The sequence below is a fragment of the Centrocercus urophasianus genome, unplaced genomic scaffold (assembly GCF_019232065.1).
Source record: "Centrocercus urophasianus isolate 14NV4802_14NV808 unplaced genomic scaffold, USGS_Curo_1.0 seq_30, whole genome shotgun sequence".
Lineage (NCBI taxonomy): Eukaryota > Metazoa > Chordata > Aves > Galliformes > Phasianidae > Centrocercus > Centrocercus urophasianus.
Genome location: NW_024884867.1, coordinates 6,360,172 through 6,377,010, shown reverse-complemented (window position 1 = coordinate 6,377,010; position 16,839 = coordinate 6,360,172). Strand labels below are relative to the sequence as shown.

The 16,839-nt window shown below is 48.2% G+C and overlaps 1 protein-coding gene across 1 annotated transcript; it reads right to left on the bottom strand.

Annotated features, from left to right (window-relative positions):
- Nucleotides 1-1,452: 1,452 nt before the first annotated feature.
- Nucleotides 1,453-15,261, bottom strand: LOC122165716 (BRCA1 associated protein). The gene is made up of 12 exons (XM_042828989.1): nucleotides 15,180-15,261; nucleotides 14,935-15,081; nucleotides 14,449-14,650; nucleotides 13,439-13,628; nucleotides 11,896-12,009; nucleotides 11,269-11,417; nucleotides 9,362-9,437; nucleotides 8,599-8,737; nucleotides 8,057-8,166; nucleotides 6,318-6,407; nucleotides 4,329-4,432; nucleotides 1,453-3,728 (listed from the first exon to the last, which is right to left on the bottom strand). The coding sequence occupies exons 1-12, from the start codon at nucleotides 15,259-15,261 to the stop codon at nucleotides 3,368-3,370; spliced, it is 1,764 nt and encodes a 587-aa protein (XP_042684923.1). The 3' UTR covers nucleotides 1,453-3,367.
- Between the last annotated feature and the right edge of the window lie 1,578 nt (nucleotides 15,262-16,839).

Genomic DNA, 16,839 nt, shown 5'->3' with positions numbered 1-16,839 from the left:
AACTATCTCAGCTCAGACGAGAATGAACACGTCGGTTGGTGCAGATCAAGGCAGGAATTTTCCACAGGGCCTTAGGGATTTTAGCTCTGATGGAAAGATAAAGGGAGTGGAGAGTAGTGCTGCTCCCCCTTGAAGGGACACCAACAGCACTGCATGTCTGTTGTACTCAAGCGAACAGACAGATCTCTCTGCAAACTCCCCTGCATGGGTTTTCCTAAGGCACAAACCATGGAGATGCGCCTTTATCCAGGACCTCAGCTCCTATATGAGCAAAGCCAGCATCACTGAGGGGATTAATTGGTGTTAAGAGAGGCATTCTTCCCAAGAGCACACGAGCCCACTAGAAAACCAGTGAGTGCCTAGAACTGTGCACAGCAAAGTGTCGGCAGTCAGGTCCATCACCCCAAACCCCATCACCCACATCCAGCTGGACTGCACCAGGATGGGTCTGCAGGATGCTGCCCCAAAAGCACTTACGAAGATCCACCAGCAGGGTGAGCAGAGGGCGCTGCCTTTCCAGCACTCCTTCCTTGCTGCTCCTAAGCCCCCATGCCATGTGCATGGGAAACACAAAACATTCCAGCCCGTAGCTCGCTTTGGCCCTGCACCACAAAGGGACGCTGAGAAACATGCCAGCTTGTCACCCCCTTGCTCTCTGAGGAACAGCTGCTGGAGTGAATCATTTAATCATCCTCCAAACAAAGGCTGCCAAGCTTCGTGCAACTTCTGGTTCTCACTCCTCTCCAACAGCAGCAGAGGAGATGGTGTAACCCCCTTGCTGTTCAGTGGTGGAGAGTTTTCCTTCACGGTTTTAGAAATACATATATAAAATCTATTTTCAGGCTCTTAATCACAACAGGAGCATGGCCAATCCAAGCTGCTCAGTGCTCCCTCTGACTGTGGTACTACTGAGTCATCAGCTGCAAATCTGACCAGATGTTGGAGCTGCAGATGCCAAAACTACAGTGGGCTGGAGAGGTGTGAGAGCCAATGCTGCCTCCTGGCACTTGGGTGTCCAGGTGATGGCTGAGGGCACAGAGCACTCTCTTCCTCTCACCACAGCCCTGCATGCCTCACATCACATCAGCACTGCTTCTGGCTCTCAGTCAGGACACAGCCCCAATGCCGGGACCCACATCTGGCAAGATTTTAGGAGAGCAGACTCCTCAAGTACTGGAGATGCATTAATGTAATGCAGAAGCATTCAATAACCCTTGCTTTCCCTGCACAAGCCACCCACTGCCAAGCTGGAGGTAACAACACTGCTTTACCTGCTCCTATCAGCTCAGCTGAACCAAACTTCCCTCCAGCCCAAACATGACCAGAAGCTTGTTTGGACAGCTTTGCCTTCAAGTAGAAGGCTGCAGAAGAACAGGCCACACATTTTGGCACTTTCCTGCCACCTCGTCCCTCCACTTCCAGCTAACACACAAACAAACGCAGCGCACGCTCTTTTAATTGTCAATCACATCTCTTGAAAACGAATTCCAAGATACAGTACAGCATCTCAGTGTTCTACACAAGGCAAGCTTTCAGCAAAGGGTTGGAGGATCTTGAGATGGTGTAAAAATATATCTTAAATAAAATAGTTTCTGTAGGAGAGCAAGCTGTGTTGTACATATCTAAGTCCTTAGAATAATTTACAGAAGGCAGAGGCCTGGTTGTACAATCCACACACTAGAAAAGAGTTAGTGTACATTCATGCTACAAAGTTAGAAAAGGTCAGAGTTCCAGATGGTTGGGGCAGATCTTCAAACCAAAGCAGTGGATGCAATGAGTGCACTAACGAGCGCTGTGTATTTCAAAGCGAGGAAGCCTAACACTTCCAGTCAATAAAGTCAGGAAGCAGATTATAAAGACTCACCTTCTGAGAGTCATTCTATTTATTGTAACTCGTTCTTTCTGCCTGGCCAAGAAGAACAACTTCCAGGACTAGGTGCCTTCCTTCTTTGTTCCAGTTTAGACTAGCAAGTCAGATCTTGATTTTCAGTGTTACAGGCTAAGATCAAGGCTGCTGCAGTTCTAACAACAGAAAGAGATCATACTATGGTCTGAAAGGACAACAGCATGACTCCCTCAGCTGCTTTTAACAAGGGATTAGTGCTGAAACAGACTGCTGAGCACAACACAGCAACCAGGACAGTCACATCTCCAACCATGGTAAAACTGTCCCCACCCCAGCGTCCAGTCTGGTATATATTCTAAGTGGAATTTTAAAAAGAAAAATAACAGATTTGTCCACAGATTTCCCTTAGGGGGTTGGCTTACTTTTTGTGCCAATAACACAAAAGTTTTGCCAGCCAAAGTTTTGGGCAGAGCAATGCTCCAGAGCAGAAGATGCAGCGCTGAGCCATCACAGTAACTGGATACAACAGCTGCATCCAGCAGTGAGGGTCTGCTGGCAGGGCAGGTGGGCAGCACTAAGGCTGGCTGCAGGCACAAAGGAAGTGAGGTTTCAATAACACTGCGTTGGTCATTGCCACCTCGCTCCGAGGACAGCACTGCAACCAATGCCAATGTAATCCTACTGAAGCTAAGAGGGAATAATGCACACACACCCAGTCCAGGAGGATCACAGCACTCTGGCAGCCATTAACACACAATGTGCATCCATCTTCACAAAGATGGCTGCATCTGATTTGTAGAAATGCCCATGGAGTTGCCATGTTAAACATTTCCCAGAATAAAGGGCCATCTTACACTTTCTCAAAGGCAGTAAGCACTGTCCTTCCAAAGGCTCTCTCTAAAACCAAGGAACGGATGGTGATAAAGTCCCTTCAAGTGTTTAATATCCTAGATTACAAGCCTGGAGGACTCATTTAGCGTCTAACACCACCAAGATGGTTTATTCTCCACACCTCCCACACAGTCCCACTCCTGCACTGCTGTACAGTGCCTGGACTGCACACACAAAAAGATATAATTTAATTTACTGTTTCTTAAATAAAAAAATATTAATTGAGAATACTTTCAATCCAGAAATGGGAAAAGAACTCAAGAAGTCTCACACACTGTGCATAGCCTATTCCAAGTATCCCCTTCGGAAATGCAATGTTCAACATGTGTACACCCACCGACCCCAGAAAACTCGCCAAGAAGGAAGTCAAACGCATGACAGGAGTGGCTTTAAAAAGGTAGAAAGGCAAAACGGTCATTAAGGTCTGCCTAAAAATAGCTAAACAGTGCAGTGAAATGCTTTTAAATACCACAGACACCTCCAGTGACTGGCAGCCAGTTTTATGAGAAGCTCTGAAGACAATTTCTAGCTGAGCTTTACTGAACTAGGCATTCCCAGCTGGAGTCTGAGGGCTGGGCCTGGCCTACCACGAGCATGGCCAGATTCAGCATGGGAGCAGCACTCCGATCTTCATTTACCCCTCTTGCCACGGCCTCTCCTGGAAGAAGGCTTGCCCGTGCTCCCCGTGGAGGAGCTGTCAGAAGAAGCCACTGCAATGTTGATTTGTCCTTCCTGAATCTCTTGCCGGGTCTCAGCTGGGAGGTGATTGATTTTCTGTTGCGTCTCTAGGTAGAACATGACATCTCGCAACTGCTCCTGGATCTCTGAGATTTGCAGGTCCTTCTGCTCACAGGTTTCCTTTAACACTCTCTCCTCTTCCTTCAGCTTGTTCTGAAGCAAGGCTTGATTTGCTCGCAAACACTTATTCAGTTCTTGCTCCTCCTTCAGCTCATTGGAAAGCTTCGCCACTTTGTTATTCAGCTGAGAACACCTTACAAAGAGGAGCACAAGTCAGGAAAGCAGTCTATTACACCTACATCAAACATTACTGCAGCCCTTTTATTTCCAGCCTTTAGGGAAATTGTCTCCCCAGCTGTCTCCGCCCCCAAGGCCACTCAGATCTTAGCTTGGGCCCTGGTGGGCTGGGAAGAACAGACCGCACAGTCCCACCTAGGGAGCTGGAACGCACTGATCCTCATGCCCGTGCCTGATGTCCTTTAATTGACACTTCCTAACATCTACGTTTTTCTCTGTGCTGGGTGAGTCGCCTCTGTGGGGCTGCCTTTCTTCTCTCTGGACATATCTGCCAATTGCAGAACAGACTGGCATCTGCTTCTGAACAGGCAGAGGAAGGATTGCTGAATGCTAAATATGCAGACCGTGTTGAAAGAGCTACGGGTCCCAAACCTGCGTTCCACTCACTGGGCACTTCCAGTGTGTGAACACCTACAGAAATTACAGCTTTTTATTAAAAAAAGCAGCAGTTTAAATAGTTCAAAGTCACCCAGGAATAGCAAGACTTTTTCTTTTTAGATGTCAGCAAGCAGAGCGTTAATGGCTGCATGGAACTAAACCTGGCAGCAGTACCCACTTCCTTTCGACAGACTGCTTTTCTTTGAGCAAGTCATTCAGCCTCTGTTCCAGACTGTCACACTTCTCAATGGTCTCTTTAAATTTGGTCTTCATGTTGTTAATCTGTAAAAACAAACACACAGGCATTTCAAACAGATCAAAGTCCTGTGCACTTTCATTATGACATTCATTTTTCTGCTGCGCTTTCTAGACTTTGACCAATTATTGTATCCAGGTAAGCAAAAGTTTGGAGACCAGAAAGTTTAATTTTGTTTAAGACCCTCTGCATTACGCCTTGCAGTACGCCAACAAGGAACCACGTTGCCGTGGAAGCTGCTCATACAGAACAGGAACTGCATCTGCAAACCTGTGCCATTCATAAGGAAACAAAAAGAGAGGAAAAAAGAGAAGCGATACCAGATTCTCATCTTAATGAAGCACTGATATATCCATTCTCTCAGATGTTCTGTCAGTAAACTTGAGTTTCCACGTGAGAGTTTCACAAGGCTGAGCTCTCGCTCATTTTAAAGGAAACCTCAAATAAATATGGGCAAAGTCTGAAAATGAACCCGCTGCTCCACTCAGCACTGACTCAGCAGCGTGCTGCCGTAAGACAGTGACCTACTGACACCAATACCCTGCTCACGCACCACGCAAATAGAAACACACGTACGTTTGCTTCCTCTCCTCTACTTCAAAACTAGAGATTGCTGCTGCTGAAGAGAACCACCCTCCCACTCTCCAGGCACCACACAGAACACATCTAAACTTCTCAGATAAGGCTTGAAGGAGATTTATAGCCGGAAATGCAGCTTCCCCTCTGTTAATGTCAAAAGTACACTTGCACATACTGGAGATGGGAATATGAAGGAAAAATGCTTTCCTGGAGGATCAAACTGGATAAATGTCAGTGTCAGCACACATGCAGTCTTCAGTGATGCCAGTCAATGCAGAACAGGTTTTAAGCCTTCCGGCCTTAATCATCGAGTGTTTATGCAGCTGATGGTTAATTTGGGGAAGTAGCATGAGCACTGATAATGGAATACACTGCATTGTGGCACTGATCCAGACAAGACCTGCATGCCTTGAGTGCCATGAATAGAACTGTAAGGATCTTTAAACACGAAACCACATTCCATATGTATAATATAGACGTTTCACTTCACAGCTGCTTTGTGGATCACGTTTCCTGGTCACACACAAGACAATTTTTCCTACAGCTTTTCCTTTTCTCAAGAAATCCATCAGATTTCTGGGACAGCTCTTCAGACCAAGGTCAATGATCGCTATTTCAATGGTCATAACTTACGCATTTAGGATATTGTTTCACTGCAGATACTACATGGTTAATTAGAAGTCACGCAGAAAGTTCAAATAAGGACTCGGCCACAAATCCCAACTCACTTTAAACCTAGTTGGAAGGATCTACACAGAGTGAAAAGCATTAAAATATTCTCTCTGGATTTTTGCTCGTGACATTTTGAAGCAGTCCTGCCTACAGAATGCTTTATAGGAGGAGACTCTGAACTTTTCCCAATGGGTGATGAGGAGAGGCAGGGGATCACAAAGAAAGGGCAAATCAATATGCATTTGGAGTAGAAAGACAGCCGAGCAAATTAAAGTCATACTGTCTCTGCTAATGCTAACCTTCCCTAGAGAAGCGCGCCAGGGTGAGTGATGGCATCAGCAAGCAGGGATCCTGCAGCAGCACAGACTCGTTTTCAGCACTGCTGCAGTTTCCCGAGCAGCACATTTAAATCAACTTTAAATCTAAGTGGCAATCTACCTGCTTCTGCACCACTGAGCAGCAAATTGCTAGATCTGAGCATCCAGATAAGGAATACGACTCGGAGCCAATTTTCTCAGCTGGTAGGGAAACAGGCTACGCGAGGTCACGTCACGCAGCACTCGGGCTGTGTGAGAGCAAGCAGCTCTGTCTCCCATTAAACAGTGTGCAGGGCCCCATGCCAGCAGCGTTCCACACATGCTCAGAGAGAGCAGAGCTCACCTCTTCAGCTGTATCCTTTTCTATTCGGACAATCTTGTTTTCCCAATAGATTCTCTGTGATTCCAGCTGGCTTGTTAGCAAATATGAGTACTGTAAACACAGAAGATACACACAGAACAGTCAGCTTTTCCGTAAGGGTAGCTATGCTGATTAAGGAGCCCAAAGGGCTCCAATATGAAAATCAATTTAATCAAATGAAATTAAGCATAGAGGGCAATCTGAACATATGTGCAAACTGCAGACCCAGCAGATACGTTGCACCAATTGGATTTCAGAATCAAACCCCTCAATTTTCTGAAAGCAAGTAAAGCCTTTAGAGCACAACGGCAAGGATTGAGTCAGAGTTCCACCATTGTGCCATGCACTTTTAACAGAAACAGATTTTTTTTGTTATATTAACAAGGCCCCAAATCTTACGTGCCACAGGAAAAAAAAGCACCAATAATCTCTGTCGAGAGCTTAAAACCCCAAGGGTCCCAAATGGGAGTTCCCCATTTACACCCCAAAGCCCAAGAGAGGAGAGTAAATGAACACGTCTAGCTTCACTCTAAGAAAGCCTTTGACAAAGCACCCCCAGCTGCACAGAGCCCTACAGTTCCTGCTCCCCAGTAACTACGGCCCATTCCAACGTTACATTGCCATTTGAACATGGATGCATGCCTTACACCCCCCCTTTTCACTCCTGGTTCTGCAGATGAGTTATGAGAAGGTTGGAAAACGCGATCATTTCTTACCATCAAGCTCAGCAGCAGCACATTAGGAGTTTGCCGTGGAATTAAACATGTGCAAGAAGCCCTGAACACACTAAGTAATATCAGAGAGCCAAAACACGCTGCCAAATTCATTCTCTCTGCAAACATTTAGATCTCATAAGCCAGACAGAGAGATCTTTTACATGCTTTAAGCACTGACCTCTTGGCAAAAAGGGTTAAAAATAGATGTTTTCACATCCAAACATTACACTGAAAAATTCATGGAACAAGTAAACAAATATTTATTTGAGCAGTATGCTTACAAAGTCTGGTCTCTACGGGCTTCTCTTCTACAGACATCCTTGTGTCTAATGCGGCTGAAGTCACGCTGCAGTCTATCTGTATATACAGTAATTTGAGTTGCTCTTCCTTTAAAATAGATCACTGGTGAGGGAAAACTTGTGTGAGGCTTTCTTTTACCCTTCTTGTTAGAGTGGGAGAAGATGGCCAACAGCCATTAAAAAAAAATCACTGTTGAAGGGAAGGGAGCAGAACAGGGCTGGTGTCAGACAAGCTTCTCAGCTTTCCTTGATAGCCAAAGGAAGCACACAGCTATGGATTCCTACATCCTTGCTCAGCTCACAAATAAAATTACTCAAGATTACAGTTCCATACCCATCCCAGGCTTTAAGTCAAGTCACAGGTGCTTTAGGAAGGGTCTGCCAAGCGCATCAGGACATTCGGGCCCATTTCTCTTTCAAATGACCTCAATGCCTGTAGCAGCACAACCAGCTAATCATGAGTCTACTGGTGAACACAGGAGGAAACTGCAGCCAGCTTACTGTCAGCTGCATTGGCTCTGCAGAGCCAAGAGGAGATTTTAAAAAAAAAAGTAGTAAAGATATCTTGTTTCTGCCTGGAGATGATTGCCTACACGCAGGGAGCAGGTCTGCTGCATAAGCTGATGTCACTTTCTTGTAGTCATATCTGATTTGAAACATTTCCACAAGCGGCACAAAGCAGAGTTCAACAACCCAAAATATTTACCTCTAATTGTAAGGCATCAATTTTCTCTTCCTGACACATATCTCCCTCGCACTCATACTGAACTATCTTCCCATCAGTTTTACTTGCAACCAGTCGGTGGACGTAGTTATCTGAAGAGAGAAAATTCAACCAAAGGGAGTTTTTGCTTAAGAACACCCAGGTTGACACCAGTGGAAATACTTTATGCAGCACAATTAACCATGCAGACTGCTGCAACAGCGTATTAGCAAGGCAGAAAGCCAACAACAGATGTATTTGTTATTTAACAGACTTTGCATAGGCACCTTACAGGATATTTATTACAACAGCCTGCTCTCGTACCTCGGGGCAAATTGATGGAAAGGGAACAACAAACACATTCCACACAGGATACAGGACCACTGCAATTCATCATGGAACCTCTCATATGCTACAGACCCACAAAAACTACGATTAGAGAGGAGATGGATGTTCCCAAGGTTTTGGGATAGATGCAAACTGCAAGAAAACCATCACAAATACTCTTAACAACCAAAAGCTGTTGTACAAACAAGAGTGCTTACCTCCAGCATAATCCCAGACTCTGTGGTTGGTCAACTGCATTGCATAGGTGTGCTGGGTCTCCTCAAAGTGCTTGTAGGCATGGCGACTCACATACCGACCACAGCCTATGTGCCCACAGATCAAACAGATCCAGAGGTTCTGTCAAAAGAAAGACAAAGCTCTGTCCATGCAGGAATGTCAAACAGCAGTATCACACAGCAGCATCACTGCTTGAGAAAACACCGTCTGAAACCAACGGGCTCCAGATGCTGCACACGGCCAGTCGCTTCCTCACAGAGGGAGCTGCATTCTCCTCCCCTTCAGGAAGCTTTGCTCAGCTGGAATAGCAAAGAGAAGGAAGTACTTGCCCATCCTTGCCAATTACAAGCTTGCAGATGCCAGGCACCTTGACAGACTAGCACAAGCAGAGATGGAAGAAGGGCTTTGATTAATGAACGTGGCAACTTGACAGGAGCACCAAAGCACGCGCCAAAGAGCGCAGACCAGAAGGCAGCATCGTGTTACTTCAGCCTCCTGCTGTCACATGCACTGATCAGCTGATGCACTGATGCTTTCTAAGAAATGGAAACATTTGTCAGGGCAGGAAACCCGGCAGGTAACATCCCTTCCAAGAACCAATTCCAACTCAAAAGGAAAGCAGATACACCACTGACGGGTAAAAACAACCTGAGAGCAGCCACAGAATTAACCTCAAAAGCAACTAGAGCAGCTATGCAGTCAGATCTAGTCTAGATCTCACTCACCATCCACCCACCTACTTACTTCTTGAACTCCACACTCAAAACATTTGTTCTCTTCCACTGGCTCTGGCGTTTGGCAGTATCTGCAGACAGGACACCTAGAGGGCAATAAGCACCAAGATCAGACACACAGAGCTTCATCTTAATATCAGGGTAATTAAAAACCGAGCCAAAGAGCTCAAAGTGAATGCCTTGTGCTGTGGGATGCTCCCTGTGTGCACGTATCTTACAGCTCCCATGTACCCTCCTGAACTTGCTTCCACTCCCCACAAGGCTATTTTGTTCAGCCAGCGAGTAACAGAAGAAATAACAGATCTTCCAGAGCTACTTCAATAGTCCCAGTTTTACCTGGTTTTGCTGCAGTCCAGGTGTAGAGAACATCTGCAACCAGAAGTGTCAGCACAGCTGGCAGTGACCTCAGCTTCTGCCAGCAAGCAGAAGAGCCACAGCTGAGTTCAAAAAACACCCCTCAGCCATAAACACTGCAAAAGCACTTTGTGCAAACACTGCTCCTCCAGACTGTTGCCAATGGACAACATTTTCAGTTGAGACTCTGATCATAACAAGCACCTTAGTCTTCAAGGACAGCAGAGAAGGCAAGAACAGGGTCGGTGCTCGATGCAGTGGCACGCACAGAGCAATATCCAATCCCTAGCAGGGTTCTTCCAAAGCTTTCTCATTAAATGAAGGCAGTTCAATCGTACCAGAAACAAACTTGACTTCCTGTTGACACTTTATTTCCTGGATATTTTCCATTATCTGCAGCTTTATGCAGCAGCTGCACGCTGTTGTGGAAGGTAACTGCAGACAGAGGTGCACACACTTTACAGCACTGCTTAGCACTGAAACATTCCTAAGGAGGTGAACACTTGTGCTTCAATTTCACCCCAACCCAATGGATCCAGGCTTAGCCCTTCTGGGAGGAACGCCCTATAACTCTACCCAAGAGAATCTATAACAAGCACCCTATGTTTCTTCTGAAACAATACCACTGTGCTGCAAGAGATAACACTGAACACCAGAAACAGCCTTTGCTGAGTTCCTAGTGCCTGGACCTACTGGAGGGAGCAGTAACTCAGACTCTGGATCCTGTTGCCAGGACTCTGTGTATTTTTCATCAGCCATTGGAAAAGCTACAGAAATATTCTAGGGGGAAGGTAACTGGATTGCAGTAAGCCTCCCATACCATTTCAGGCACTTACAGTCTCCACGGCACCTAACCAAAGTGGACAGGGATTTCTTTCTACCATTTTCTTAGGCTGGGACCATACTTAAATTGTGTATCAGATCTTTAAGTGCTCTTTTGGATTTTGCTCCTATGTTGGCTAAGCTCCATTGCTTCAAATTTAAACTGGTTTCCATTTACGGGATAAACAGCAAATAAACACGAACAGCTACAAATCTGATTAATCCCACTGAAGTTCTGTTATTTCAGCTCAGGGCTAAAATTGTCCTCACTCTCTATCCATGAATCAGGCACCAGTAACAGAGGAAAACAGAGCCCTCTGCTGCAGTAGCTACGACTGCCTGATGCGCAGTAAAGCAGCAAACAGCATCCAGAGAAATTAAGCTGTGTACAATTGATAGCAGCCTGGGTGCCAGTCAGGAGCTCAGGCACGTTGAAATCCCATCTATGGGGATGCAAAAGATGGAACCAGGACCAGTCCTTTCAACCTACAATACTTGGAAATGATTTGCATTACTGTGCAGCTGCCCTGTTCTCTTAGCAGTGAGGCCCGTGGGAAACAGTGTTCAATTACTTTTGGCTAGGAGATTTCTCCCTGCAAGTCTCTTAACAGGAAAGAAAAAGAAAAAGACTTGCGGTAATTCCTGCCCCCACACTGCGATGAGCAAAACCGGTCCTGTCAGCATACAGCCACCACACTCAGAACAGAGTTTTTGATGTGGAAACAAAGAAAAGCCTCTTACGTGGTGTCCTCCCACCGCTGCAGACACTGGCTGTGAAAGCTGTGGTTACACAGAGTGGTAAGAATCCCATTCACAGACTCGTCCATCCTCTCGAGGCACACCGTGCACTTTGGGAGCTCTGTCAGATCCATCACAGGCAGGCTGGCCCCCTCCAAAAGAACAAGCAGAGACAAATTGCTCAGCACCCTCCAATCACCATAAATTAAGCACCTGCACTGAAAGTCAAACTTCTCTCCCATTACCACCAGCACTAGGGTACAGTACAAAGCAACCCTGCGAGTCTATGCAGTGGTTACAAATTTACCAAGGTAAAAAGCAACCCACAGCCTTCAGCAGAGCACAGCCCCATCAGAGCACAGGGTGAGGAGGCTGCTGCAGCTGCCACAGCCCCATGACATTTTCTGGATCACTGCAGCTGGCAGGTTTAGGTCAGAGGTGCTGCAACGGTGAGGCTTGAAGCCTATAGAAATCACCAAACAAACCTTTCCATGTAGAAACAATACTGGAACAGGAAACAGATTTCAAACTGATACAGTTAAACACTTCTTGCAGTGTTCTGCTCAGAAGAAGTACTCCTGTTAGAACTCTCTGAAGTCCAGAAAAAAGGAAAACAAGATAAAAACTTACATCTTCTGACTTGAAGACTTCAGCCCTTTCCACGTACACGAGCTGGCAAACATCCTCCTCTATGGAGTTGAACTGCCGACCATTGCACGCCATGTAAAAGCTATCTGCATCAGCCTGTGCACAAAACAAGGGGAGGCTGTTGAAAGAAAAAGCCCGCAGCTGACACAGACAGGGAGGAGGAGACATCTGCTGTATCCCTGCTTCTTCTCTCCACCAGGTCCCATAACAGAGGAGAAATTTCAGAGAACCAGCTCCTGCCAGCAGGCATCGCATCTTGGCACTGGCTTTAGTGCTACCACTTGGAGATGGGAAGCAAAGCTGACAGCAACGATGGTTACTCTGATAGCTGAGTATTCAGCAGGAATGACAGATTCCCCTTCAGCATCTGTTTTGCTTCCTGTCAGTGATTTCAGCGCATTTGCAAAGCAAATTTGGTTTCTTTGCAAAAACTTCAGAGCATCACATTGCACAGGACACTGACACTTGTGTCAGGGAAAAGAACGATTCAACTGTGGGAAAGGATCCACTGCATCAGGAACAATTCAGACGTGCTCCAAACCATCTGCGGGAGCCACCAGGTAAAGAGTCACCAGGTAAAGAGGCAGAACCCAAATCAGATCTAACAGATGTCACCCACTTTCACTCAGCCACCTCCCTTTCACCTGGCGAAGGATCACAGCAGGTTGAGAAAAAATGAGCTGAGCACCACACTCCCCTACTGCTAACCACTGGAGCCAGGTACACAAAGGCACACAAGATTTCTTTTTGCTGCATATAGAGACAGCTGTTAGGGGTCACCGGGGAACGGGGCTTCAGGAAGTTTCCGAAGCAACTGCAATTTCAGGGTGAACTGACCATGGCTTTGTGGTTTTGATGCAAGGCTGCTCAACACCAGGTATTTGTCCATCACATTTTATACAGCAGAATGCAAAACACATCTCCGCAGCCGCTGCAAATGGCACAGACTGCATTCAAATGCTGCATCTACACAACAGGCATGGAAAATGTCTCATGCAGCACTCACAGCTAGGGAAAGAGCTGACCAAAACTCAAATCCCCATAAAGGAAGGTACAGGTGAGAGCCCACATAGAACATAATGGGGGAATAGCTGTAAGCAGCACCCTGTGTTATCCAGTGATCCACTCATCCCCAGGCTGCCCGTTTTGGAGCAAGCTGTCCTTCTCACACTGTACTGGCAGTGGCTAAGCCATCACCTCACTCCTCAGAGATGTTTATTAAAATATAAAGTGCCACTGGCTGCATTCTTTCTGCTCAGCAAAGCACAACACCACTCTGTCTGCAAATGTGCTCGAAGGTAGCAGAGGCAGTTTGTTTTTACGTGCTTAATAGTTTTAAATATCCTACCAACAAGAAAGAGTGGACACAGAACATGACACACGCTTGTGTACAGGACAAGGTGCCAGATAAATCCCTGTCAGTAGCCCCAGGAAAGTGCTGGGCAACAGGAAGGGACTGCCCTCCTACACAGCACCTATAAGGCACTGCAGTCCCCTCTATGGCAAAGGGACTTCCAGCTCTTACCTGGGAGCTAAACTTTATCAGCACCATGTACTGGTTGGGAGTGGAGTCTCGGATGATTTTCATGTGCTCAATGACTTCATAGAAAGATGCCACAAACTTCATCAGGTCGTGACTGGTCATGGTGGCAGGGACTGTGAGGATACACAGCATGGCACTGCGCCTCACATCTTCTTTTAGAGAGGTCATCTTGCTGCAAGACACCAGTTACACAGCATCACGTCATTCCAGAGAGGTCAAAGCTGCACGTCACACTTCCACCAACTGCAGTTACAAGGATAACTCTGCTGCTGATCCAAACCCTCTTTTGCACATTTGTAAATGCTAAGAAGGAAAAGGCTGAGGTAGGAACCTAAAACACCCGCATGAAACTATTACTCCTCAGCAAAGTATTACAATGGGAAGCTTCAATCAACATTGGCTTTGTCAGGAGTATTTGGTCATCTGCTCTTCCCTAAAAAAAAAAAACAAAACAAAAAAAACAGCTGAGCCTGGCAAGTCACAGATGCTCAGAACTGTTCCTTTAACAAGGAACAGTTGCTGCTATTTCAAATGCTCCTTTTGTCTCTGATAGCTTTCAAGACGACCCAAAATGGAATTTCCCGTGCAATTAGAAGGAAGAGCATGGAACTGTAATCCCTGAAATACAGAATGAAAGCTTCCACTTCAGAGAAGTTCCTTAGGCATGCAGACAAAACCCTGGAGATAACAGCTTAACTCTGGATCCCTCAAGAAGCTTCACTGCTAGGAACCCACGATCACCTCACATTCTCACAGCTCCTCGGCATACATGCTGCCTGTAGGAGTGTTGCCCACAGCCAGAAGACCCAAGCCCAAGCCCCAGCTTTTCCCCAAGGCTGGTGGCAGTGCAGGTGTACAGCACCCTTCCTGTTTGTCCCTGCACGGCCAGCTCAGGAGCCACAGCCCCAGGGTGAGCAGCTCACCCTTCTGGATGACCTCATTACTCACCAGCGCCATTCCCACTAGAGCTACAATTAGTCAAGCATTCTTACTTTGTTTTGTACAGATGCATAATGCCATGAACGATTTCAACTGACGGATTCCCGCTGAAGAAGGAAATCTGGTCAGGGAGCTGTTTTGAAGGCGAGTCTGGAGCAGCCTCACGCTCTTTGTTTTGATCATCCTGTTTATTTTTGTCCTCAGACGACGCAGCCTCTGAAGATTTTCTTGCTTCCATGGCAGCTTTTGCTTCATCTTTCCAAACAAAAGCTTTAATTACCACACGAGAAAAGTCTACAGTTCTCTAAGCACAGCCTGACACAATACTGCAGACTCTCAGAACTCCACTGTTCCAGATGAGATCCAATATGAACCGCTATCAGCCAGGACGGCTTCCACACAACGACACAACCTCAGGGCTTAGAAGGGATCTCTGCAACCCCCACCCTTCCCATCTCCTCCGGCGGCAACGAGCGTTGGCACATCCGCATTCCCACCTTCAACCCAGGGGCGATTTACGGCCCGCCCGGTGCCGGTACCTGCCCGCGGCCGGATGGTCTCGATGATGATGTCGGTCATCTCCCTGCGGCCCAGATGCTGGTGCAGGATGGCCGCCCTCTCGCCGGGGCCCTTCCCTTCCAAGCAGGCCGGGATCGCCCCGCTGCTCTCCGCGGCCATCTCCGGAGCTGCGCGGGAGGAAAAAGCGTTGAGGCGGGCATCGGCGGCACCGCGGCGCCGGCCCTGGCCCCGCCGAGGCGCTCCCGGCCCCGGGGCGCCGACTCACCGGCCGCGCTGTAGGCGAAGCCGGCGGGCAGCGGGGAGAGCTCGGCCAGCTCCAGGCGGATCACGACCAGCGACACGCTCATGGGCCCGGCGCCGCGGGACCCTCCGCGCTGCGCTGCCGGCCCGACGGAGACCGAGCGCCGCTTCCGCCTCGCGCACCTCTGCCCTCTCACCCCGCCGGGGTCACGCCGCCGACGCGATGACGTCAGGGGGCGGTGGGGGGAGCCGGAAGGAGGGGCCTCGGAGCGGGCTCGGCGCCGTGGCTCACCGCGAGGCTTAGCCATGAGTTCTCGCGAGACTTGGCGCCGCGCTGCCTGACGAGCGGTTGCGGCGCAGGGCCGGAATGCGGCCTCGTGCTTGCAGAGAGGCGGCGTACTGTCACGGCCGGCTGCGGCGCGTCAGCACGGCGGCACACTGCGCACAGGGGCGGGCCCCATTCCTTTCTGCCACAACGCCACCGAAGCATTTCCTCCGCACTGCTTCCATATCTCAGCACTCAGGGCCCGCCGCGCCAGTTTCCCCAGAGGGCAGCACTGCGATCCGCGGGCCACGCGGGTCTCTCGCCGTTCTCCCTTCGATCCCAGCACGCACCTGAGCAGCGCTGCCTGCGCCCCTTCCCCGCGCCGGGCTGCTGCTGTCCCGGGGCCGCGGCTGTGCAGGCGGTGAGGCTGAAGCTCGTATGGAGCTGTGATCTTTGATGGAGCAGAGCGCTGCTCCCGGCCCCCCAGCACACGGCCGCAGGAGTGCGTGCTCACAGCATCTTCGCTCTGGGTTCCTGTACACAAAACGCATTTCATGTCTCCATCGGACACCTCCGTGCAGTGGTGTGGTGCTGCCCGACGTTCCCAGTCACACCATTAGAAGTGCTGGAACTGACAGCTGTGTTGACATCTGCAGCTCAGGGCCCAACCGCAGCTGGAGGTAAAGCTGACCTGCAGGACTCTTACAGAACCAGCTGTTTTCACCCCAAGGGCACTACACCAAAAGTCGGTTCGGGGTTTACACCAAAGGAAAGATGTGGCCCATCACATCAGTTCTCACGAGTGCTGGTCTTACACATCAGATTTCAGAGCTGTAGAGGAATTTCAAGCTTGTTTCCCAGTTCTGACGATGCCGTATGTGCTCTCTCCTGGCTTTCTTACTTTCCTCTATGTAGGCTGGGAGGCCCAGAATTGTATTCCAGCTGGCACCGTCCAACAAGCTCTGCACTCTGGAGGGGAAAACAGTCTCTCTCTCAAGTACGCAAGAGGTGAGCTGACAACTGTGGAGTTTTTGCAGGAATTGGGACAGTGGTGCTTTGAGATTGTAAGCTACATCCCCATCCCTCTCTTTATGCTTCCTGACTACAGGGAAATGGGACCCTGCGACATGGGAAGCTGGTGGTTCGGTGAGGATTGTAATTTTAAAGGAAGTCCTCCAATGGAAGCTTTTGGGTTTTACCATTAAAGAAGCATCACTGTCTCAATAGGGCTGGCAGCTCATTGCTGCTATCATTCTGCTGCCAAGGCAGGATGGTGAGCAGAATATACATTCACTTCCACCAGCTTCCTCTTCTGTATTTCATAGTTTCTGATACCAAGAAGCACAAATGAAATAGCAGCTGAAAGGCTTTTGCTTCTAGCTGGTGCACAAACATACTCCATGGGTGGAGACTGGTCTCA

Coding starts and splice junctions, on each gene's coding strand:
- LOC122165716 (XM_042828989.1), bottom strand. CDS start 15,261: ATGAGCGTGTCGCTGGTCGTGATCCGCCTGGAGCTGGCCGAGCTCTCC. Junction 13,629..14,448: donor ATGCATCTGTACAAAACAAA/GTAAGAATGCTT, acceptor GGTGTCTTGCAG/CAAGATGACCTCTCTAAAAG. Junction 8,167..8,598: donor AGTCTGGGATTATGCTGGAG/GTAAGCACTCTT, acceptor TTCTCTCTTCAG/ATAACTACGTCCACCGACTG.